The sequence below is a fragment of the Ctenocephalides felis genome, unplaced genomic scaffold (genome assembly GCF_003426905.1).
Source record: "Ctenocephalides felis isolate EL2017-DRISC unplaced genomic scaffold, ASM342690v1 CF-g0.4_SCAFFOLD_01604, whole genome shotgun sequence".
Classification (NCBI taxonomy): domain Eukaryota; kingdom Metazoa; phylum Arthropoda; class Insecta; order Siphonaptera; family Pulicidae; genus Ctenocephalides; species Ctenocephalides felis.
Window position 1 is genome coordinate 48,242,267 of NW_020537758.1, and position 26,078 is coordinate 48,268,344.

The 26,078-nt window shown below is 27.9% G+C and overlaps 1 protein-coding gene across 1 annotated transcript; it reads right to left on the reverse strand.

Annotated features, from left to right (window-relative positions):
• Positions 1-116: 116 nt before the first annotated feature.
• Positions 117-24,321, reverse strand: LOC113373897 (ryanodine receptor-like). The gene is given in 52 exon segments (XM_026614162.1): positions 117-149; positions 151-274; positions 341-501; positions 504-575; positions 662-815; positions 924-1,106; positions 1,211-1,244; positions 1,247-1,424; positions 1,483-1,619; positions 1,732-1,832; positions 2,017-2,194; positions 2,280-2,395; positions 2,466-2,618; positions 3,899-4,036; positions 4,113-4,253; positions 4,348-4,565; positions 4,636-4,920; positions 4,987-5,003; positions 5,006-5,073; positions 5,160-5,286; positions 5,461-5,623; positions 5,747-5,796; positions 6,080-6,177; positions 6,295-6,385; positions 6,477-6,599; positions 6,684-6,820; positions 6,885-7,109; positions 7,257-7,455; positions 8,358-8,457; positions 9,513-9,593; positions 9,670-9,797; positions 11,144-11,297; positions 11,538-11,679; positions 11,784-11,882; positions 11,961-12,169; positions 12,274-12,484; positions 12,561-12,854; positions 13,778-13,918; positions 14,111-14,301; positions 15,372-15,541; positions 15,927-16,130; positions 16,319-16,443; positions 16,533-16,669; positions 16,892-17,096; positions 17,333-17,515; positions 18,201-18,400; positions 19,044-19,113; positions 19,200-19,318; positions 19,402-19,479; positions 20,873-21,076; positions 22,440-22,546; positions 24,203-24,321. Coding segments are annotated over 51 exon segments (7,203 nt in total). The 5' UTR covers positions 22,494-22,546; positions 24,203-24,321.
• Positions 24,322-26,078: the final 1,757 nt, after the last annotated feature.

Genomic DNA, 26,078 nt, shown 5'->3' on the forward strand with positions numbered 1-26,078 from the left:
CCAAATAAATAACAAACTATTATTTTTGATAAAGTGTAATAAATTGCAATAGTTTATTATTATTATAATTATTTATATATTTTTAACTTGTAATTTTGTTCTCACATAATTTTATTTTAGCTTACCCAAACACAGAATCTTAAGAAATCCCAAATAACGTTCTCCCTCAACTGGATCCCAACCCAGATCTGGATAACCTTTTTCGATCAACTCTGAGTTACTTTGGAGACCGCATCGGGACAAATATATTGCAATTTTCTCGAGATAATGCTCTCTATGAAATAACAAAAATATGAAAATATAATATGTAATATTAAATATAATGCGTCTCAATTACTACCTCAAAGCCAATGCCAGTTCAGTGTTCTCCATCAAACTTGAATAGGCAACATCCAATGGTGTGCTGCCGCGAAGACTTGGTCTTGATAACAAAATATTTGAATTTTCTAATAAGAAATCGAAATGGTCGAACATAGCCTTTTGATTTTGTCTACCAGTCTGCAGCAGAAGTAGCACAAGAAGCGACAACAAGCTACAACCATTTCGTGAGACGTATCTTTTTCTTTGACCGCGACCTGAAAAAAAGATAATTAATATTATTGGCCTAAACGTAAAAAATACATTTAATATATTGAATTATTTAGAAAAAAAAGATGGTAACCTCTCCTCCTTCAGCACCTTGTGCAGGTGCATCACTTTGTGCTTGGGCTCTGCGGCCTAAAGTGTTCATCATCACAGCCATGACGTTTTCATGGACACGAAGGACTCTGATTAAATCAGGATGTTGGAAGAAAGTGTGATTGTTACAAGTTTCCTAAAAATATTTTAAAAAATAAAACTGTCAATTATGGCAATGCCAGGTGCTATTGAGCTTCAATTCATAAGATATTAAATTTGAAAGTTGAAATTAGTTCTAAGATTACCAGAGTCTGGTCCTCATAAGTTCTTCTTCCTCCTGACTCATTTGCACTGGCAGAAGAGCACGAATTTGACTCAAACCGACCCACATTTCTGCAACATCTTGTCGTGTTTTGGCATTTATCACATAAGTTTTAGCAAGAGCACGTATTAATTCACCAACTGAATCGTACTGTCTTACTAACAAACTATAATAAAATTCAGAATTCATTACAATTTAAAAAAGATATTTATAATTATTACCACATCAATGACTTCAATAGTGTCATAACGAAAAATCTTCTCATTTTACCTGAACATTTCTCGTACAAGTTTTGGAGTTTCAATTGAGATTCCTCAGCCCAAGATACAATTGTTGATATAAGAACCTTCCTAAATATTTCTTCAGGAGATTTTTTCTCTGGTTCTTCCTCCTGTTGTTGATCTTCCAATTCTAGATCTTTGACTGTATTGATAAAATTAAATAGCTTCTTGATTTTACCAGTCCTGGATTCATCCACAGCAGGCTAAAAATGATAGCCAAATAATAAAAAAATACTACTGGCAATTTAGATTTGTATTTACCTCCTCTGGTTCAGGTTCTTGTAATGCTGACAAAGACACGTGTGTCATGAGTTGCTCATGGAAAGTATTCATTCTTTCTCTTAGGTCATCACCACAAGGGCAGTTTTCCTTATCCTCTTCTTCCAGGTTTTTAAAACCTTAATAAAAACGTGAAAAATGTTGAGATATTTTGGTGGTATAAAAAAGTATATGTTCAAATTAATTGCTTGTTGTTAAAATAATTTAATATATGTTTATACAATAACTTACTAAGAATAACATTCATTTGTTCTCGTGGAGGACATCTGAACTCTCTCGTTTTCTTAGCAGCTACCGCACTGGGCAAGTCACTGGCTTTGATATCAATATATCTGATAATGATAATAATTTTTAAAATAATAAATTATTATGACACATTAATAATGTATAAAATATAAATACAAGCGACCAACATTGTTCAGTATATAAATAAAAAAACAAAACCATTTAAACATACAATTATGTGTGTTATTAGATATGTATAATGATATTTTATTAATTTAATTTTAGATTTACCGTCGAAGTTGATCAGCTTGCAAATCGGCAACAAAATCGTGGCCGAAAGCAATTATGGCTTCTACACGATGTCTTAGTTGAATATCATTCAAGTGGTGGAGAAGGTAGCACATCTGAAGTTTGGCTCCTTCAGCCATCTTCATATGTAGAAGACCTTTTCGGTGTTCATCCTTACCATCTAGTAACAAAATCAACAAACCAAATAATTATAAAATATTTAGAAAATATAACAATATGTATATATGAAAATAATAATCAATTACCCTTTTCAAAGTTTGGATCCCATGTTTCAGGATTAATCATTATCAACAATTTCTCAATATCTTCATCTGTGAGCATACCGACGAGAAGTAACCTATCGGTAAGTTTCAAGAGAGGTCTGAAAGATAACTTATTATTAGTAATCGAAGTAATAAAATATATTAATAAAATATGATTATAATTTGTACAGAAAGAGGTTTTCATTGCTGCCTCCAATTGGATCTCTGTTGTGGACTTGATTAATTTCTACGGCTTCTGCAAGAGCAGTCATCACAAATTCACGAACCACACTCAATGGAAAATAGGGCGAATACAGATTCATAATTGGTGGTATATTGTCTCTAAAATAAAGAAAAAAACTAAATTAAAATAAAACTAGTGGTGCATGGCATTGTGTCTTAAGAAAAATTGCTGAAAACTTCCCGTACCAGAATTAAATACTCGAGCAAAAAAATAATGATAAATAAAAATTTGTCAATGATTAATAACAATTGTTTTAAATATTTTCAAAGAGATAATTATGATTAAATTATGAACTATATATTTATTCGTTCATGGAATATACAGTGACAATCTTATCGCTCTAAACTTCTAAAAATGTTTAGATTAAGCAGACAATCCATCTGAGGATATATTTCTTACGATTACAATAACGCATATAAAACATATTAATTTTTCGGCGAAATTGTTAATTTAAAATCCATATTGAAAGTATAAAACTTTGTATATTTTTGAAAATTATGAAATTTTTTTTTCTAAAAAACAAGTAAAATGTTTTGTGAATCATTCAAATCGGGGGCCGTTACCTTATAAACTAAAATACCATTTTGGGCCTGTCTTTGCCAAATTCTAATTAGCACATCTCCCTATCAGTAGGAGTCGAATGTTTATTAAATCATTTAAATCGCTTGATTCATGCGCCCGAAATCTTGGATGAAAAATTGTTTCCAAACATGCACACACATACATAAATCATTTTTTTAAGGTATGCCAAAACGTTCATAAACAATTAAAACGTAAAGATATGCAAACATTTCCATTATCGATTTTTGGAGATTACTATAACTTACCCTACGGGAAGTTAAAAATACTTTAAAAATAAATATTATGTTAGGGTTAGGCGGCTATGTGCAATTGTCAGAATATAATATAATTGTTTCAACTTGATCAAATGTTATACAAAATAATAATTTATTAGAAATAACATGTTTATCTTGAAAACGTTAGACAGAGGGACCAATTCTGCCGCTAAACATACAAATGTTATGGCAAGGCTATGTTATAAAGAACTTTCCATACAAATTCGTTCTAAATATCGATAAAAATCATGGATTTGCTGTGCAGTCAGGCGAATTTCTCAGGTTGTCGGATAAAAAACATAACTTAGAAATGGCACAAATGTCAAAAAACGATGTTAGGTAACAGGGCGTTTCTGACTCGTCTTTATAACATACGAGTTACGTTACAGTTTAAAACGCCTGGATTCATACTAAATACATAATATTTTGACAGTATTCAGTATGATTCAGTACCATAATGTATGAAGGTTGTACTGTAACATGGCCTTGCTATAATATTTATCTGTTATGCGGCAGAATTGGTCCCTAAATTATCTACTTACGAAATATCAGTCATTTTCATTTGTGGTCTCACAGATTCGGTCTTCAGCGATCTTAAACTATGTTTCATATCAGTGTCCTCATAAAGCTCCCTTAGTTCAGGACCCAAAGGAATAATATATTCATTTTTGCACACCTCCCTAAAATATTCAAAATAATGTTAACCCTTTGTCACTTCATATTTTGTTCATAAATAATATTTTAAATTATTATTACATTGTTGTGGCATGTGACTCTAAATGTAAGGCTATCAATAAGTCGTAGAATCCTTGACGAAGTGGTCCACTCATATATTCTGATTTTATGGCATACAAAAGTTGTTTTTGGTCTACGTGAATGCAGAGAGCATGTGCAGCACTATAAATAATATATGTAACAGAAAAAAATCACTACAATTTGAAAAATTTGAAAAAATGTATTTTCATGAAATATCAAATACTTTTATAATTACCGATAATTTGATTGATAACATAACGCCGCATATAAAGTTAAAGTGTGTGCATGGAACCCAAGCATTCTTTCATTTTCAATCAATTCTAAAATATCGATACATCGATCTTCTTCAGGAATATGCAAAGCCAACATTGATACAGGATCTTCACATAACATAGACCAGCCTCTGATATCTGACAATTTCAATGCATGGACATGCAATGAAACATTTGGTACCTGGTTGAACAAAAATATCAAAAAGTGTTAAATCAAACCTATTTTTTTTTAATAATTCCATTATATTTACCCTGGCCCATTGATGCGGCTTCAAACACTGAACCTTCAACCTAGGAGGAAATTGTGGAATAGCATGCTTGTCACCAGTTGGCAACACGGCTGCCGAAAGTGGCAACGTGGTTGCAGTTCTGCCCAATTCAATTTGCAGCATATCTTTGGAAGTGGCTTCAACAAAAATAGCTGGGAACAGTTTAGTTTCTGGTTCCATATGCCATTTGTGTGAAGTTTCTTTTCCTTCACATGTAAAGGTGATGCAGCCAGTAGCCGTATCAACGAAACAACCAACAAACATACCCTAAATAATTAAATCATTCAAACGAAAAGTCTGATTTGACAAAAAAAAAAAAAATTTACAACTTACCTGTGAAGCTCCTTTCCTGAAGCATCTTGAGTGACTTCATTGTAAAGTTCATCTGCACGAACCATGTAACAACTTTGTCTTTCAATACTAAAATTAATCAAGTATAATTATATTATAAACTTTAATTTTTATTGTTTTGTCGCTGTATTATCGTATTTATTATTTCTACTTACTTTTCTATAATTCTTTCATATTCATCTTCAATAATTACTGAGCCTCGCCTTACTTTGCTCTGATTGAATTCTTTGCTATGTAGATGGTATTGAGTTGTTACCCAACCAACATATACATGAGTAGGATCTGTAAAGAATTTATAGAATAATCAGACTAGTCTATTTTATCATTAATAAACTGGATTTGTAAGTCATCGACGAATAATATTATTCTATGACTTGTTCTTCAAGTGTATTTTATTGCAAAGAAAAATTCAATGTTTAACTTGTAGCTCATGAATTTTAATTTTGAAGTTTTTACCTTGACCAGGATAAATTCTGACACCATAAAAATATTCATTAATCAGTTTTAGGCATTCTGCATCATAAACTTCATTGCCAATGGATTCAACTCCAGTACTTGCAACTCCTAAAGACATCGCTTTGGGACCACCAGTTGCTGGAGGCTGACCTCTAAGATCTCCCTAAGAGAAGAATAATATAACAAATTGTTATACAGTTTATAGTTACTTATATTAAGCATACTATTATGTTTATTTATAAGTTTATATTGAAATAATGGTAGTAATGGATATTATGTTTCTAACCTGTGATATTCGAACTGTTGGCATTCTGGCAAGCAAGTTGCTCTGCGCACCTATAGAAAATTAATTTAAAATATAATTTTTTAAATTTATATTTAAATTTGAATTTAAATTTTAATTAAATTAATCATATTTAATTTATGACAATATTTGAAAGTATTGCAAAAATTAAAAACATAGTATAGTTCTTCAGTTTCCATGTATTGAACTATAGATCAGTATTATTTTGTATTAAGAATATTAGAATTAGAATATCGACTACTGATTTTTAGCAAAAACTAAGAACATCTAAGAATAAGTATCACAAAGTTATATTTAATATCTAATTAATAATACCGATTGGTTTTCTATCAGCCATTGCGACAGGTTCAGGTGTCCTTGCCTTGGATTTTGATCTTTCGCCACTTTGATCTCTGTTTTTACGAGAGAAAAATCTGAAACAAATATAGTATATTTAATTCAATATTGCTAAATGATAATTATATATATATTAGAAAATTGTAATTTGTTTGATCAACTAATTACTAGTTATTTTAGTTTTATATATTTACCTAAATGGAGAGCGTCCCCTTTTCTTTTTATCATCTGCATTCATTTCAAGTTCACTAGTTGATCGTTTCATTTTGCCATTAACGTTTAGACCTGAAAATTTGATTATTGTCATCATATTTAATTAATAAAATCAATATTATAAAAATGACGTAGAAGCAACTTAAGACATTATATTAGTTACCTCCTTGAGGATCATATGCAGGTCCTGGTCTAGAAAGTGAACCTTTTCTTGGAGGCCGAGCTGGACTTGTTCTCATCATCTCATCAGACTCGACGCCTTCCTCTTCATAGTTACGAGAAATACCTATAATTTAAAAAATATTTATATTTTATTCTTTTAAGCAGTTTGTTATTTGCATATTTAAGATAATAAATATAAAATATTTACCTTTGATGTCATTCATGGTAAAACCACTCTTCATGATCTGTTCCAGATGAGCAGGCGTGGTATTGCTATCGACTTCTGCCATTAATCTATGTTGTCTGATACGGATTTCTTGCCATCTCCTAATTTTCTCACTCTCACTAAATCGTAAATAATTAAAAACTATAATTTACTATTGTATAAATATTCAATTTTAATTCTTACGGTATGAATGCGGATTGGCAAGTTACAGGCAAAGATAGCCTCAAAAACTCCCAATTAGCTTTCTCCATAGTTTCAAAAGTGTTGTGTGAAATCTTCAAACAAGGTGGTGTGTCTGATCCAGCTGGTATACGAGTTACATCGATTTTGGTGTCAGATATATCATCAGTATTTTCGAATATGGGTTGGTCCTTCGTGTACCAATATGTGACTGCACGTTTCATATTCCTAAGAATAATAATAGACATAGTCGACATTTTTTTTATTCTTATTATTCTTTATTTATTTATTCATTTTTTAATTTTTTTTATTTTATTTTTTTTTTCTTTTTAATTTTTTTTTCTTGAGTATATCATCTTATTTTTATCTACTTACACGCAGAATGGTTCATAACCTTCCTGCAGCCCACAAGTGGTAAAGAATTTAAGCTGGTCTACATCTTGGCCATAACATAATCTGGCTTTTTGGCCAACACTTAAAGTACAAGCTGGTACAAAACCCTCTCCTTGGACATCTGCAAATGAGGTCTCACCACCCAAAGCATCCATTAATAATTCTCCATTTAAAGAGAAACCTGACAGAATATGAATATTAGTATAAAATTCGTATAAAATATATTTAAGAAACGTTAAATCACAAGCAATGAATTTATGATAGTAATTAATTTTTAATCAGCACAAATTTTCAAACTATTTCTATCTACAACAAACCAATTTATTAAACTAAAAATATTATTATAAAATTAATCTACAAATTTGCAAGCGTAGATAAACAAGTATAAAATTGTTTGGTAACTAAACAATTCTAATGTAATAGTTTATTATAAAATATTATTTTAATTTGGTCTGGTAGCAGATTAATATTTCTGTTCTAGATGTTCAAATTATGATCTATAAACAAATCAAATCAAAACACAAATTTTGTTAGTTAAAACACTCAATTGTTATTAAGGGCTGAAAGTACATTAAATGTTAGATTCATTAAACAATTCACAAACAAACATATGTATTATTCTAACTACCTTATCTCATAAAATAATTTTATTTTTTGGTTTTAGAAAAAGCTGCAGCAAAAGCGAAAGAACGTGGTCTAAAAGGTTATTTGTTTATAAATATCAAGGCAATATTAATAATAGGTTTTCGACATTTTGTAGAAACTGACTGCTAGATATTTTGTAAAGGTTTAGCAAAAATATATTGACAAGGTATGGTAACTATTCGTCAATAATTACAATTAATTTTGAGTTCTATTCTTAGTGGATATAAAATTATTTTTCTTCGAAGTTGGAGTATTCATCTCAAAAATTTAAATTTTTGAACAAGAATTTGTATGACAAATTAATAATAATGAAAAGAATCTAATCAAACAAATTAATCCAGAGTGTTCGCAAATTACTTTTGAATGGTGGTCTGGTAAGTTATGGGCAGCAAGTTATTAGAAAGGCAAAATATATTTCTAAATAAACATTTAGTTTACTTATAGTATGATCGATTAAATCCAAGAATACACCGACTACATCACCCACAGCCCACTGCTTTCCAAAAGATTCGGCATTGCCAGAAAATACTTTTTCCTCCTAAGAAAGGTTTGGAATTGATTTGGGCGGTCAAAAAGTCATATAAAGCTGACATACATTCAGGAATAAATCGTAATAAATAAGTACTTACTCTAGTATAAAAAAAATTAATAATTATTATATATTTACATATATATTTATTAATTTTTAAATTATAAAATGGTATATTTTTGAATTTATGTCAGCCCTTTATAAGTTTTTTAAAAACAATTTTCTGGAAATACATTTTAGACAATGCTGCAGCTGTAAAAATGTTTAAAATCTTAACTATATGAAATGATGTCAAGCAATATGATTGGACTAAATTTTCAATATTAAATTGCATGTGGGACAATTTCAATCAATCAAGTTTTAATTTTACTCGATGTACCTTCAAATTATTTTGACATGGTGACAAATTGGATATTGAATTATTTATTAATTTATGTACCTCTTATTTTAAAGGGACATGCAACTAAATTATATGAAATTTTTAAATATTTTCATCATCTTTTCTAACTCAAGAGCCCAGTTAGATTGAATACTACTTCTATTCAAAGGCATTTAACACTACTTATATAAAAAATTACTACTTATGATATAACGGTCATTTATATCGATCACGTTTATGCCACAAATTCGAATTATTGGAAACGATGAGTTTTTTCTATTGTACAACATGCTTGGAAAATTGTACACAATGATCACAGTGAATTTTGTCAATGTACAGAAGGAAGCATACGGAAATTCTAAAACTGGGTCACATTATCAAAATTATTTAATTTCGTGCAAACATTAAATCGAAAATATATCATACTAATAATCGAATCGTTTAAGTCCAGAAAACATCCCACAATATCTCCAACAAGATACTTATGTCCGAAAGATTCGCTAATACCAGCGTGCTCCTTCGTAATCTAATTCGATAACTTATTATTATTTTAACAGTTACATTTTAAAAATATTTTTGTTTAAATTTAAAACATATAAAATATTATAAATAATTTTTGTTGAGTATATTTATATATCCTAATAATAATTTTTATACCATGTAATTTTATGATAAATTTACTTACATTATAACCATCGAATGCCCAGGTATATTCGTCCTGACCAAGCATTTGTCCTGGTGGACAATCCGATCTTGCCCAGCCCACCTATTGCGATTTAAAAAATATATAAATAATTGAACAAGTATTATATGAAATTATTAAAATAAATAAAAATTCTTACTCTCATAGGACCAGCAGTTAGAATTTCAAACTCAAAATACCATTTTCCGCTGGTGACTGCATAAGTTTTTTCAACACGGTAGGTTCTGAATCCTGAATGGCGCAAACGATGTGCTTCTGCTAATAAAGCTAAATGAAACAATAGAAAATGTTAATACCTTATAATACATCTCAAAATAAATTATGCAACTATTTAGTAGGTAACTATAAGAAATATATCGAGTCCACCAATATATATATATATATATATATATATATATATATATATATATATATATATATATACACGAGTATACGAGTATATATATTGAAAATGTTTAAATTTGATGTTGAAATGTATGATTGATTTCTTGGAAGGCGTAGCATCAATTAAAAAATAAGTAAAGTAAAGATTTTTTTCAAAACATCTTTATTTTTCCATACGTTTCGACGTAAAATTCTACGTCATCTTCAGTGGTTTTGAATTATTTATATTATCACTAACACATATTAATATAACTTGTAAAAATTAATAATTAGAGACAAGCACTAACTGTCAGTAATTTCTTTTTTTTAATAAAAAGAATAAAAGATAAAGAGTGATTAATAAATAAAATATTATACGTAATACACGTGCATCCGAGGCCAGTGCCAAACAGAATAATAATAAGAATTATTAATTTTTACAAGTTATATTAATATGTGTTAGTGATAATATAAATAATTCAAAACCACTGAAGATGACGTAGAATTTTACGTCGAAACGTATGGAAAAATAAAGATGTTTTGAAAAAAATCTTTACTTTACTTATTTTTTAATTGATGTTACGCCCTCCAAGAAATCAATCATATATATATATATATATATATATATATTAATTTGAAAATATGAACAAACAACACTCTTTTTTGCAATAATTTATTAGATAATAATTTTCACAAACGTTTCGAAACTAGATTTGTCTCATCATCAGTGTGTTATAATTCAAAATTTAAAATATGGAATCCTAAATTAGCATTATGTGTTATGCGTTACAAGTCGTTTGATATACTGTCTTCTGCCTCATCAACGATCGTCGGTGTCCGAACTCTCGATTCAATCTCAAGTGGCTAGTCACGCAATATCAGATAGGAAAGAAAGGATTAGGGTCTAGTTGAAAATTATAAATTAATTTTATTAATAAGTTTTAAATTATGACACGCTGACGATGAGACGAATCTAGTCTCGAAACGTTTGTGAAAATTATAATTTAATAAATTAGTGCAAAAAAGAGTGTTGTTTGTTCATATTTCCAAATTAATATCTATTTATCCACCCAGAATACATTTATATATATATATATATATATATATATATATATATATATATATTGATTATGTCGATTGTTTACACATATCGGCAAGTTCATGTAACTTTCCTCAAGGCAAAATACCACTAGCAACTTGCAACTAGTTTTTGATAAATGTGGTACTATAATAATCATATATTTACATACCTTCATTGGCTTCTCCTTGAGGTGGCTCCAAATTATAACCATACACTAATAATGTCCTTACAGTTTCCGAAGCAGTATCCCTATTAGCCTTCTTGATGGCTTCATCAACTTTTGCGTAAGGAACCAAATGAGGACTTCTTAAATTGTCTGAATCCTAAAATTCATTAATAGATACTTAATAATAAATTTATTTTTGATTTGCATGCATTCCGTAAATGAAATGCAATAAAATAATAAAATGCGTCATTAAGTAACTAAACAATAACATTTACATTTGATTACATATTCATCTGATATTTTAGCAAAATTTTATGTGTCGGTAGTATTTAATTTGCAACGTGTATTTGTTATTGTAGACAATAGCTAATGCCAAAACTAATAAACGCTGAAATACCTCATTTAAGCCATAAGTCCATCCTTGTTGAATCCTTTCTTTAGCCCACAAGTTATGAGTGTTTTCTGCAAGCTGATCTACTAATTCATCCATTTTTGGTGTCAGTGTAACAGCGCTCAAATCTAGTGGTGCTGGCTTATATCTATAGTAATAATAATAAATAAATTATTAAGACAATCAACGTAAAGTATGTTTTAAAATTTTATATATGTATATATTAATAAATTTTGACCATATCATAATTACCCATTAGCTTGAAGAAAAGGTTCGTTCGGCAAACGTATTTGACGGATTCTTGCTGGTGGTTTGTCCATAGATATGTAATAGCCCAAAGCAATGATAGTTCTGCGAAATAATCATGTATATTTTCTAGATGTAAAAAATAATTGATAATCTTCACATGACCAAAACATAAAAACTTACTTGAGTGTTTGAATTGCTAATTGTGAATCATATTTTTTCTCAGCAGCAGGCAAATTGTCAAATTGAGTCAAACATGGATGAATTTTGTGGACATCATCCCTTCGTTCACCCCAGCACCAGCCCGATTCTACCTTATTCAAAGCCCACATTTCATGGATATTCTCTGCCAATTTATCACGAATTGTTTCTACGTAACTGGGCATAGTAACCTGTAATAAAATAATGATAAAAACTCATTCTAGAATATCATTATTACAAATATGTAATATAAATAAATTTTTCAAAACTGAAATCTGATCAAAAATCTGCTTACCGATGTAGTGTCCACTGGCTTGGGAACAAACGCAGTGTCATCTTCAACCAACCAAGGTCCTGCCAAAACGCTTTTGTTGAGATTTCCGAAATAAAAGCATGGATCTAAACTCAAAATTTGTTGTGGTTGTAGACATTCTACCAGTGGAGAGAAACCTTCAGGTGGCGCGTATTTAAGACGACCGTGGTCACCACCGAGAAGAAAACGACAACTGAAAAATGATATTTTTGATTCGATATTTATGTTAGTTATGGAATTGTTTATTACCAAATTTAAATTAATTTTACCTTAATTTAGAAGAACAGCTCATAACTGGATGGAACATGCCGTCCAAATTAAAATCGGTGAAGCTTCCATGAATCCTCATACCGTTCATGGTAAAAGTAATCAAGGGAATGCTTAAATCTAAAGCGCATCCCACCACGTCACCTTTTCTGATATATGGTTCTTCGGCTCCGGGAAGAACCAAAGATTTTCTTCCACCAGTCCACAAATATGCACCATCGAAACCAAAGGAGTACAAATCATCACCTACGCCATTTCCTCCCCATTTTTCACCACCTCCAGGATAAGGGACGTAACTAAAAAAAATTATTTGCACTTAGTAAATAAGATATAAAATTATAAGATATTATGCAGTCACTTAATATATAAAAAAAATAAAAAATGATACGTGATTCATAAAATAATTAATATACGTATGAATCATCAAAAGATAAATAAATAATAGGTTGTCAAATACCTCCCTTCCGCCTTTTTGTTTTATAAACCAAGAGCAAAAATGCGGAAGGGAGATATTTGACAACCTAATATATATTTGTATACATTTTATTTTTTTGTAAATTTGGTAAAATTGAATAATATAATTGTTTATTAAATATGTGATTTTAATTTAAATTAGTTACATGTTTTTATTACCCTGTCTTTAGCACCAGCAAACGAATAAATAATTACTGCCAAATATTAAGCATACAATAATGAAATAATATTAAAATAATATGTTGTTATAAATATTAAAAATGATATATAATACAAGGTTAGGTTTTTAAAAACTGATACCAGCAAAATACTTTATTGACACTTTCTTTAATATTATATAATTCACCTTCGACAAATAGTGTGGCCAATAATTAAGAAAATATTCGATATTAGCCCAATCATTATAATTTTTGCAATTGGAATATTAAGGACTTATTTAGTGTATATGAACTATTTATCAAAAGCTAATTCACAATATTATTTTTTTTAATTACAATATTTATTACAGCTAATAAATAGTTTAACATCTAGTAATAATAATAAACAATAACATAAATTTAAATAAATAAGAGTACAAAGGATAGAATTTACATTAAAATGATATCCGTAGAATGATGATTTCATATAAAATAAAAGCAAATAATAAAAAAATGAAATTAATAAATAAAATTTCTGAATAATAAAATAATACTAGAAACATTAATAAAAATAAAATTATTGATAATATATATTAGAAAAAAATTACCCAGTGGTGTTTGCCCATCCAATTCGCAAATGTGGCATCATATGGGTTGTTTGTTCCAAATGGTCCATTGTAACTTCAAAATACCATTTCTGGTATACTGCTGAACCTTCAACTTTTCCAACAAAAATGTTTGGTCGAATACTAAAATAATAATATAATAATTTATTTAAAATAACATGATTACATTTTGTATGCCGACATATTAAAAGAGTGAAAGTTTTCAATTGTGATAAAAAGGAACAAAATAAAATTAAGAAGTTTTATTGTATCTTCTGTGTTTGAATTTTTATACATTATATAGACAGTTTTCAGACTTTATATTAGCCTGATTACCTGGCTACATGATCAACTAATTGGGTCTGAAGTAACAGGTTTTTTCCAGGTAGAAGAAAGTCGCAAATGTTGTTTTGTGAAGAACGTACTGCAACTCCGTTACCCACACATAAGGAACATAATACATCCAAGACCTTAGGGTCGCGACCGTGTTTCTCCAAAAGCGAAATTATTACCTTGATGTGCTCGTCCTAGAAAAATTGATTTATGAAAATATCTAATATTTTATAATATAAATAAGTATTCGTTACACCACTATTTTTTGTTATATCAAAAATATTTTACCATTCCTGCTTTTGTATTTTTATAATTGAATGAAGTGCATGCGTAGTGGATTTTGAACAATAATAAATCCTTAGGTTAATAGTTCTACATTAGAAACAGTACTAGTATTAAGTATTTTAATTTTAAATTAATTGTTACTGCTTAATTAATTTTCATTACTTTTATAGACTATAGATTTAGATTAGTATTAGTACTAGTTTAGAGAATTGTATGATATGCTATAAAAATCAATAAATATGATTAAATATGATTAAAGTTCTTGATTATTATTTATTCATTTAATTGATTTTAATATTATTAATTCAATGATGAAATGCATAAGACAGTTGTGATACTGTCTGTGATACAGATAATGAACTCTACTTGATTAATAAGGAAAAATGTGGAAGATGTATTCTCGTTGATAATTTTTTGTAATAAATATATTTCACGTGCATTATACACACACACACCTATATATATATATATATATTAGGGCGGTCCTTAATATGGACATTTTCGAATTTTCTTGCTTCCAAAGGCTCAAATGATTGATAAAAAACAATTCTCTGAAAATTTTAGCCTTTAATATTGTCTTTTAGATAAAACGCAATTCAATCAAAGTTTTGTTAGAAAATAGCATGAAAAAATTTACAAAAATTTTGCATAGCGTCGATAAAAAATGTAACGAATTTTCACTTTTAATTCATTTGTCGTTAAGTTATACCTAAAATTTTTTTTTAATTTTCAAAAATGTTTCCATGCTATTTCCATACAAAGTTTGATTAAATTGCGCACTATCTAAAAGTTAATATTAAGAGCTAAAACTTTCAGAGAATAGTTTTTTTATTAATTTGGGACCATTTGATCCCTTGCAAGCAAGAAAATTCGAAAATGTCCATATTAAGGACCACCCTGATATAAATATATATATAGTATATGGGTAAAAGTTGATACCTTATCAAAAAATAAATTATATAGTTTTTTTTATAATTACCCTCATCATATTCAAAGCTTCTGGAGAATCAATAAGGACACAATGCAATACATCCAACATTCCAGTGCCCTCAGATGACGCCTGAGACCCCAAACGTGAAAATAACCAATTTAGACGATTTGAGTTGGCAAATTGAGCACAATTTGTGTGGTTTCCTTTTATAATTGCGGCTATAAAAATATTAATATAAATTGGTAACAAAACTTATCAGTGTTCTGTCGTATTACTTTGGTTATAAGTTTACTTTGCAAATATGCCAATGATTTATTAATGGACTATCGATAATTTATGTTTTTATATATGTGCTATACATAAGATTGATCCGATTTGAAACTAAAAGAAATAGTATCTAAATATTTCCAAAGTTAATATTTATTTAGAATCGCTAAGGTAAAGGTGGTTTCGATAAGTCAGGCAGAAATAATGATAAAGTTGTATCCAATATACAATATGTTAATGCTCGGTAAGAATCGCGTTTACTGTTGAAAAAATCTATCAATACAATATTTAATCCATTCACATTTAAATTAACCCATTAATTCTATATGTATTTACCCAACAGTTGGTACAAATATCCAGAAATCATTTCCCAAGATTGGCCAGCATCGTCGCCGGCTAAAAATCCTGCCAAAAATCCTTGTGATGTTATAACATTTATTTTATCAATAGCTTCTAAAATTAAATTTAATATTCCTTCTTCCTGGAACAAGTCTTGTCTGTTTCTCAGAGCTCGGAATCTGTTTTGTTTTTCTTCATGCTCTGGAGTAAAAATAATTTTATTGTTATGGATAGATTTTTATAAATTTATGTATATATATATATATATATATATATATATATATATACATATACATATGTATATATATCTATTATATACTAATTAGATAATTATATAAAATATATAGTTAATACAGTATTTGCATATTTAATATATTCAAACATCTTACCCATTTCTTCATCAGGTTGGGCAAAATAATTGATCAAATCTTCAAGACACATAACCATTTCACTAAGATTGACAGAGGCAAAAAACAAAGAATGCCTTCGATTTGTTTGTAATGTTTCCAAGCCACTGAAAATAAAAATAATTATTTGATAATTTAGAATTATTAATTATCATACATTATATATTAAATTAGGGTCTATAATAATAAATCTTACTTTATGAATTTTGTGAACAAACTGGAACATTTTCTGATAACTCTCGCTGTCCTGGATTCCTCCTCCTGAGATCTCGAGAAATCTAGGCCATCGTCCATTTTACCTTCTTCGTGTAAGATTGCTTGTTTTTCTTCAACCTTTGGTAAAAAAAACAAGTACAATAAATTCCATAATTATAAAGGTTTTGCTGCTGATATTTTAAAAATTGTTTCATTTTTTTTAGTTTTGTATCATATTTGTTATAAGTTTATGTGTATTAAATCTCATAAAACTTGTATACGTCATAATTTTCAGCGAACCAATTAATTATATATTTACAGATTTTCTTGAAAAAAAAACAGTAGACTTATTATTATTACCTTTCCAACACCTTTCTTTTTGGTTTCATAACTCTTGTAAGACAACCACAAACCGCTTTCAGAATGTTGCATAATTACTGTAGAATCACCATATTTTATAATAGGAGATCCTATTACTTCAAGATCTTTGTCTTCAAGAACAACCTTTTGGTCATCTTTTTCTTGACGTAAACAAAACGCCGTCGATGCAGTGGTAGCCTCTTCTCTAAAATAATAATATTAATTGTTATAATAAATTGAAATTTGTATGCTATAATTAGTATAAGGTGCTTTAGAGTTGTTTGAAAAAATATTAGGAAAAATTTGGAAAAATCAAATGATGTATTTATATAGAAGTTGTACTTTTAGTAGTTTTACTAAATTCCTAAAACTATTAATAATTTTTAAATGATATATTGGTGAGTACTTTTATTATGATTTCTAGATTTCGTAGTTTCTTACCTTCTGACTAAATACAGTTCATTGTTTTCATTAACTCCTAGATATCTACCAGTAGTGATATGTCTGATTCTCATAGGATGGTACCAATTTATGAAACCACCAGCCCATTTTGTTCGGGCCAATTCCAACCGCCACAAACTTCTGGCCTGACTCATCACAGAACCACCTTCGTAGACCACAATGCTAAAATAAAAAAAATAATTATATATATATATAAATATATAAATATATATATATATATATATATATATACTGTTTTAATTTATTATATGAAATATAAATTAAAAACTTAAGACCCCCTGTATTTTGCGTTTTCCTTGAATCTAATCCTACCAATAGCCAATAATAAATTATCAATCTTGAAATATTCCTCATATTTTCAATCGTCAAATGATTCTTATTATTTGTAATAATAAGTGCAAATGTAAAATATTAAATAATTTTATAAATCACAGAATCCCATTAGATTATGGTTGGATTCTTACTAAAAGCTTCGATATTAGTCTTAGTCATGCTACTGCATTCGAGATGGCGCAACATTTTTAGAATTGTAAGTGGTGTTATTTGATACTTTATATTATCTTAAAAGTAGTTAATCTAAATTCAATAGTATCTCATTTATACTACACTAAATGCTAGTTAAAAAATAACTATATATACTATATTTATGATAATATATAAAAACGATCGTGGAAAAAATAAAAGTAAGTAAATATGCTAGAGTTGCTTGAATTTGATTTAGGATACTTTTATAATAATTATGAAAAATTGTGTTACTAACTCATTATTGATTTTTAAGATTTATTCTAATACCAATTGTTCTGTATTTAAGTTATACTCTGTTATTTTTTTTTTTTTGAATTCTTACTTTTGGCCCAAGGTTTCGCTCCATGTTGACGGTATGGTCAGGCACTCGTCACCACCATGGAAGAATCTAAGGACATCTCCTCCGAAAACATATCCAACATATTTCATTTTACTGATACCGGTTCCATAAGGCTGGACTGACCAGTGGGTAACATGGAAACTGGCGTTGACAACTGAAAGATCGTTTTCTTTTGTTGTGTGCTAAAATATAAACAATATTTTATTTTTTATTATCAAAAATAAAGACCCTATAGTTTAATGCAGGTGCGGATTTGAAAAATTTGGTTGAGATTTTTAATGTTGACTGGTATGGTTTTGTGAGAAATTATGTTATCCTGAAGAACTTTGAACAGTAATTTTAAGTAATCTTGGTTCTGATACAACTTTTGTCTAAAACTAAACAGTTTTAAGAGCTTTTTGTGCATATTTAGACTTTGTGAATATAACATATCAATATAGAATAAAATATTTTAATTTGTTTCATGTAACTTTTCAATGGAACTTTCAATTTGTTCAATTGAAGCTGATACCTTTTGATAAGATAATTGCTAATTCTAGGCAGTGTTAACATATCTAACAATAAAAGCAAATAGAAAAATTGTAATTTGTTAAATATGAAAATGAAAATATCTAGAATCTATTTAAGTAAGATGGTTCACCGCCAATGTGGATTTTTGTTTTGATCTTCTTCTCTTTTTTTTTCAAATATTCGACCATAATTTAAAATAAAAATTAGTTTAAATTAAAATTGGTTATGATTGCAGATAATCTGTACAATAACTATATCTAAAACAATTTTATAAATATACATATACAAATGTATTATCAAATAATACTATCTTACCAAGTAACGTTCAGTAGCAACAGATACCAAAATTAAGTCATCACCAACACGTACTTTTTCACCTTCAGATCTAGAAATGTAAAAAGAATTATCTTCTTATTATTTCTTTAAATTGTATAAGATAATAAGTATTAATGTAATCATATGTTTTTTTACCTTTGTTTGCTCGCTGGATGAACGGTCCACCAACAAGCTTCACCTTTGGAATGTTCTTGCAAACCAACATCGAATGATAATTTATCATTAGATGAACTTGTTGAAAGACATGCTAAATACTAAAATTAAATTATTAATTTATACTAACATTATCATATATATGTAAGTATATATGCATTTTACATAAATATATTTTACCAACCATGTCACTGTTTTGATGTCGAAGAAGTATAGCATTGCCATAGAGAAGTGTTCTGTGGCCGGAACCAGTACCTTTACCCTAATAAAAATATAAACAACGCATTGACAAACGTTTTAAATTAAAAAAAAGAATGCAAAATTTTGAAGCTGAAATTTTTGCTTAAGATTTTAAGACCAGAATTGGATGGGCATGTGTTAATGTTTTCTTGAAAGAATATAGGACTTTTCTACAATTAAATTTTATTTACTGGATATAATAACGCAGAATATTATAAATTATGTTACGATCCTATAACAAAATATGAAGGGAATAAAAGTGTAAGTATGATAAAGTTTTTTAAAAATTCTCACGATAATCTACTTGGAATCATACAAGAAATCCTAGTATTTAGTCCTAGAAAACTATGGATTTTTGGTTTGGTTTATACTTGTACTTGGTTTGATAAAAATGACTGCAAATTCAAAATTAGATGAATTTATCTGTTTTTACTCAATATAGATAATTTGTATTAAGGGGCGTCCATTAATCACTCGATAGATTTTTTAAGGATCTTTGGACCCTCTCTTTACCACCAAACCTTACGTGTATTTCTAGATACTAGAAAAAATTGTAATTTTTTATTTTTTTGTAAATGGTTGGATTTTTTTTTAAAAACTTAGTTAAAAAATAAATATCGTGAGATCTTACTATATCCCTCCTTCTTCCACGTGATATTTTGTGATTTTTTATCAAACACCCCCTCCCCCTAAAAACCCCACGTGATTAATAGACGCCCCTTTACTTGGTATTTGATTATCTTCGATCTATTTAAAATATCTATTATATTTCCAATACTTAAATAATTTTGTATTCAAAATATTTGTATAGCTTTAAAAATCATTCCTACAATACTTTTTTACATTTGAGATATAATTTTTAAAACGTAGAATCCAATTAGAATGCATATGAGTTCTTACTAAAAGCTTCGATAAATTAGTATTGCTACTGCTTTCGAGATAGCGCCAACATTTTTAAAATTGTGAGTAGTGTTATTTGACACTTTCTCATAAAAGCAGTAAATCTAAATTTAATCTTGTCGAGTTCAGTTTATACTACAGTCAATGTTTGTTGAAGAATTAACTTTATATACTATGCTGATATACAACAAAATCTTAGTAGAAAAAATAAAATAAGCAAATGTGATAAAAAGGTGTAATTTTGTTTCAAGATACTTATATAATGATCATAAAAAACATTTTAATAACTCATTTTTAGTTTTTAATAATTACGCTTGAATTATAATTCAATGCTAGCATTGGAACGCAACAGTGCATACCAGTTTTTACTGCTATGTAATTTTGTCTTTTCTTAATTAGCAACATTAGGATTAATTATTAAATTTTTATAAAATCAACATAAATATATGTTGAATTATCAAAAATTTGGATAATTAATAATTAACTATCACTAATGATTATTTATTTATTTTTACCGTCGCGCTTCCGGCCGCCGTAACCAGCTCCTGCAAGGCTCGCACTGACAAGGCCTGCTCTATCACAAAAACGCATTGAGATAGATCCGGTGGAATATTTTTATCTGCTATATTTTCAAGGAAACAGTGCCGATTACCAAATCCTTCAGCAGCTAAACATACTCTTTCTCCTGTGGCTGTGCACGAAAGACATACCATGTCTTCCTATAATATTCAAAGAATACTGTAAGTATTGCTTAATAGTAAACAAATTTAATAAGAGCTCTGGTATCATGGTAAATCTATTAGCAAGTTTTAGTAAAATCAACCAGAATCAGTAATAATGATAAATAATATCCGTCTATTTTGTTTAGTATCAATTTTATTTGTGCATAGAAATTATTAATGTACAAAATATAAATTTTGCATTGCATGCAATTTATGAAATATATCGAGATTTCAATATTAGCAGTTTTGTAAGCAAAATGTAGATCTCAGAGTGTTTCATTTTATACACTATTTCAGTTTAAATATATGTTAGTCATTAAACAAATTGTTTTATAAATAATATGCAGTGCAAATACAACTATTTACAGACCTACGATACTCCTGAAATTTCAATATTGAATTCTGATATTACACAATAGTCAATTGTTATTTACTATTATAGTATTACTATGATTTAGTGTTATTCAACGATGCAAACAATTATATTAATTGTAAGTGTAAGCAAAAACAAAACCTTTAAATAATACAAACACAATACTAAGACTGAATTTAAATTTGTTGGGCCTATACACAATATTATTTTATATGTAATGTACATCAAGACTTTATAAAGTTACATACATGATTTAAAAATATTCGATTATTAAAAATAAAATGCATACATAAAATTAGTAAAAACGCATGAGAACATTCATACTCATACAGAATAAATAATAAAATCATCCAATTATGAAAAACTAGAGTTAAGGTTATATATAAAAATAATAAAAAATTATAGTATAACTATATCATTATCCAAACTCTTAATGATATGAAATAATAATTACTGTAATGAAGGAAAGTACATGAATAAATATAAGAAAGATTTAAGGATTTAAAGATTTAAAAATAATTCATGCAAATAAAATAAACTGATAACAACAATATAATTGGAGAAAAATTATAATAATAATAATTCAAATAAAAATAATAATTTTAATCCGATTTAGACATTCTAGAAAGGAATATAAAAAAATGTGCGGATATTTTATGTAATAGGTGCAAATATATATGAAAAGCAAATAAAAAAAAATTTTGAAATAAAAAATTAAATGTTCTTGTCGTGTTATTAAAGTATCTCTTTGCTATTTCTACTATAGCGATTTTTTATTCTTATATCATTTATCTCATTATATTGGCTTCAGATTTACTAGATGTCCACTAAGGACATTTTATAAATGGCTAAGGACATCTAATAAGGTTAAAAAAATATTTTCCAAAAATAATGATTAAAATCTTGTTAATTCTTATTATCCTTGATCCAGAAATTTAAAACTATTTATAAATATAAGCCAAAATTTTGAAAAAATTACAAACTTACCGTGCGCAAGAATGAAACATCATCCTGCTCGGAGCCTCCTTCGGCTTCCGCCATAATTCAATTTTTTTGGAGGATCACTTAAATCGTGTCGTTTGGTTTCACTTTTACTACAATAAAATTGTAAGTTGACTTAAGACATCTAATAAAAACATATGTTATAGTAGGACAACACAAAATTTACAAAAACTATTGGTGAATGGCATGGTGCTTCAAGGCAAATTTCTGGAACTTCGAGGAATTTTAAATGCTATCCAATAGACTATTATTGAAACTGTGTATTTCATTATTCATATTTTATAGACAAAATATAAGAGCGTATAAATTAGACGCCGGTGGTTATATATGTTTACATGAGAAGTAAACTTGATCCAGTGGAGTTTAGAATTAAAGCAATATTCTCATATTTATAAGAGTTTTATAAAGTGTTTAAATTCAAGTAACCAATCAATTTAATTATATTTTAATATAGATCATCAGAAAACGTACAAAACATCGGTTTAAAATTATTTTGTTGACTAGTATAATCGACTCATCACATTTTCCTCGGTAAAATATAAATAGCACGTATTTAGTATGCCGCTGTGATTAAATTTGAATTTGGCGCGAGACTTGTAAGAGTGATCAAATTTTTATTTTGCTTCCATTTAGCATTTACATAGCATATATACTACAGTACTTTATGACTTCTTTGGCCTTTTATTTATTTTTGTTTCAGCTAATTTAGCTGATACTCAGATTACCCAAAGTTAAAAACTCTAAATTTTGTTGAGCAATATTAAAAAATGCATAGCATTTCATATTTATATGAAAAATTTACTTTTGAAAATGTAATACATTAACAATTCACTATTATGTAGTTATAAAAATTAATGGTTTCTATTTGCTTTATCATATAAAATTTTCATGAATAATTAAATGATAAAAGTTAACTAAAATCAAAATAATTCGATCAAGACTTCTATCAAAATAATTTATTATATTTCGATTTTCTGCATAAGCAACTATTCAATTTTGTAAACTATTGCATTAATAGCAAATTTGCACAGAGAGAATATATTTTTGATGACATTTACAGGTTTTAATCACATATACATATAATCATAGTATATTCGATCATAATTTCTGGCCACGTGTCTTGTAATTTAAGGTTTGAAAAACGTCATTTCACTACTTAATAATATAATAGTTGTTGATTCTCAATAGGTAATTTTTCTAGCAAAAAAACGAAATTTTATTATAATAAGTGTTCAAATTATTTTTAATTAATTTTAAATTATTTGATTTATATCAACTCTAATGTAGAAAATGAAAATATGAGTTATTGTTAAATAAACTTTAAATTTGACGATAAAAATTATATAAAAAGTGACATTTTCTTCCAATAATTGAAGATAGTAAAACAATTTCGTTACTAAAATATTTAAATAATAATACGGTATAATATAGTTTAGTAGATAATTATTACAAGATCTTGTAACTCAGTGATAGAAAAAAATCAATTTAGAAACAAATTTTAAAATCAGCACTTGCCATCGCCATTTAAATAAAATTTTAATCCTGGTTAATATTCCATTATCAATCGGAATCACTCAATAATTAACAATTTAATTTATTATACTGTATCCAAAATCCAGAATTAAATTATATTAGCTGTAGTGTTATCTTTTGCCATAAACTTCCATATTCACTTTTGGCCTCACTCTATCACTGAATTATTTAGAATATCACCACCACATAATTTGACCACAATATTTAATTTTTACCTGTTAAATTAAAACCATGGAGATATATCCGAATTATATTTTATTAAAGAGTATGTGGTACCTCCATCAGGCACCGACTGGTCCTAAAATAATTTTCGTTTAGTATTAAAATAACTCCCAGCTATAGCTTGTATATGTCTAGCAAAGATTTGTTTACGAGAGTGTTATATGTAATGCATACAATGATCTAGTCAAGATATTACTCAATATGACTATTTTATTACTATTATAATAATAATTATTATTGATTAATATTTAAAACCATTCGAAATATATTTGTTAGGAATCATGCGTATTTTTCTTAAATATTAGCTGTGCCGTTATTATTATCTTCTTCATAATTAATTGTTGAATTTTTTTTATGTTGATTTTCATACAACTTTTTAGATAATAAAATTCATGGTCTTAACAAACATCCTTGAAAATTTTAAGGTTTCAAACAGTGGCTTAATTATAAAAATTATAATTAACTGAAAACCTATTTAGAAAATAAATTGATCATAATAAATAAATAATATCACATCTCCAATATATTCACCAAAATCATAGTATCAATAAATAATATTTTGCATTATAATTACACATAATCTAGTAAAGGAACTAAATTATGATAGCACCAATTTATTACATTCGAAATAAATATTCGAACTCTTAATATTCGAAAAATATAATAATAATAAATACAACTATTCAAAATTATCAATGTTTTTTTCCCTGATTATATACATATACATACAATTATATTTCCGCGAAGATAGTTTTTGAAACGCAAATGTTTTGTCAAAGATCCAAAATTTATATGAAGGTCAATGTGACTCACCAAAATTCTTTCTATTGCATCATTGCATTAAATTAATTTAACTCAACAATTATTCATAAATATTCATACGATTTTGCATTGCCATTTTTTAAATCGGTAACAAAATACATATTTAAGTTTGAAGTGAAAATAAATATGATCATTACGTGATATCATCACACCAAAGAGTCCTGTTTACAGCGTGGTCTTCTTTTCATCCGCCATCCGCCCCGAAGGGAGGACTACCGAAGGAGAGCCGTCCCTGTCATGCCTCGGGCAGACAGAATTTCGCTGCGAGAGTTTTGCAATCTCCGAACAAATGTAGATTACCTTATTTTGAAATGGATTGGTATTCGAATTGATTGAAGGATGGCGCTACGATTTCCAATTTCATTGATCTAGCTTGATCTATATATTGATTTCATCGCCATTTTCTATAAGTTGTCATCGCGTATTGTAGTTGAGATGTGTTATATTTGTTTTTCTGTGATTGTTTATATATACTTATGTTTTGGTGAATACTTTTTTCATTTATTATTAAGTTAAAGTGGTAAAGTGTAATGTGCCAAATTGTTATAACTCCAAATATAATAAAAAATGCATGTGTCATATTTGTTTTTCTGTGATTGTTTATATATACTTATGTTTTGGTGAATACTTTTTTCATTTATTATTAAGTTAAAGTGGTAAAGTGTAATGTGCCAAATTGTTATAACTCCAAATTTAATAAAAATGCATGTCTTTCCGGAATCTAATTATCAGATATGTATATAATGATGTATTATGCATATAATGAATATGTATCAAGAAAACTATTAAAATGTTATATATATACATATTATATATATATATATATATATACGAGTATATATATATATATATATATGTATATATATGTATACATATGTAGCGGACTTGATAGCTGTCAGTTGATTGATGCGTCAGTTGTTTAGTGATGAACACTCAACTAAGTTAGTTATCAACAAACTCGCGTTATCATCGCGTTAATATTGTGGCACTTATTTCTATAACTGGTGACTGCGAACGTGAGAAATGAAACAAATAAGCAAGACATAC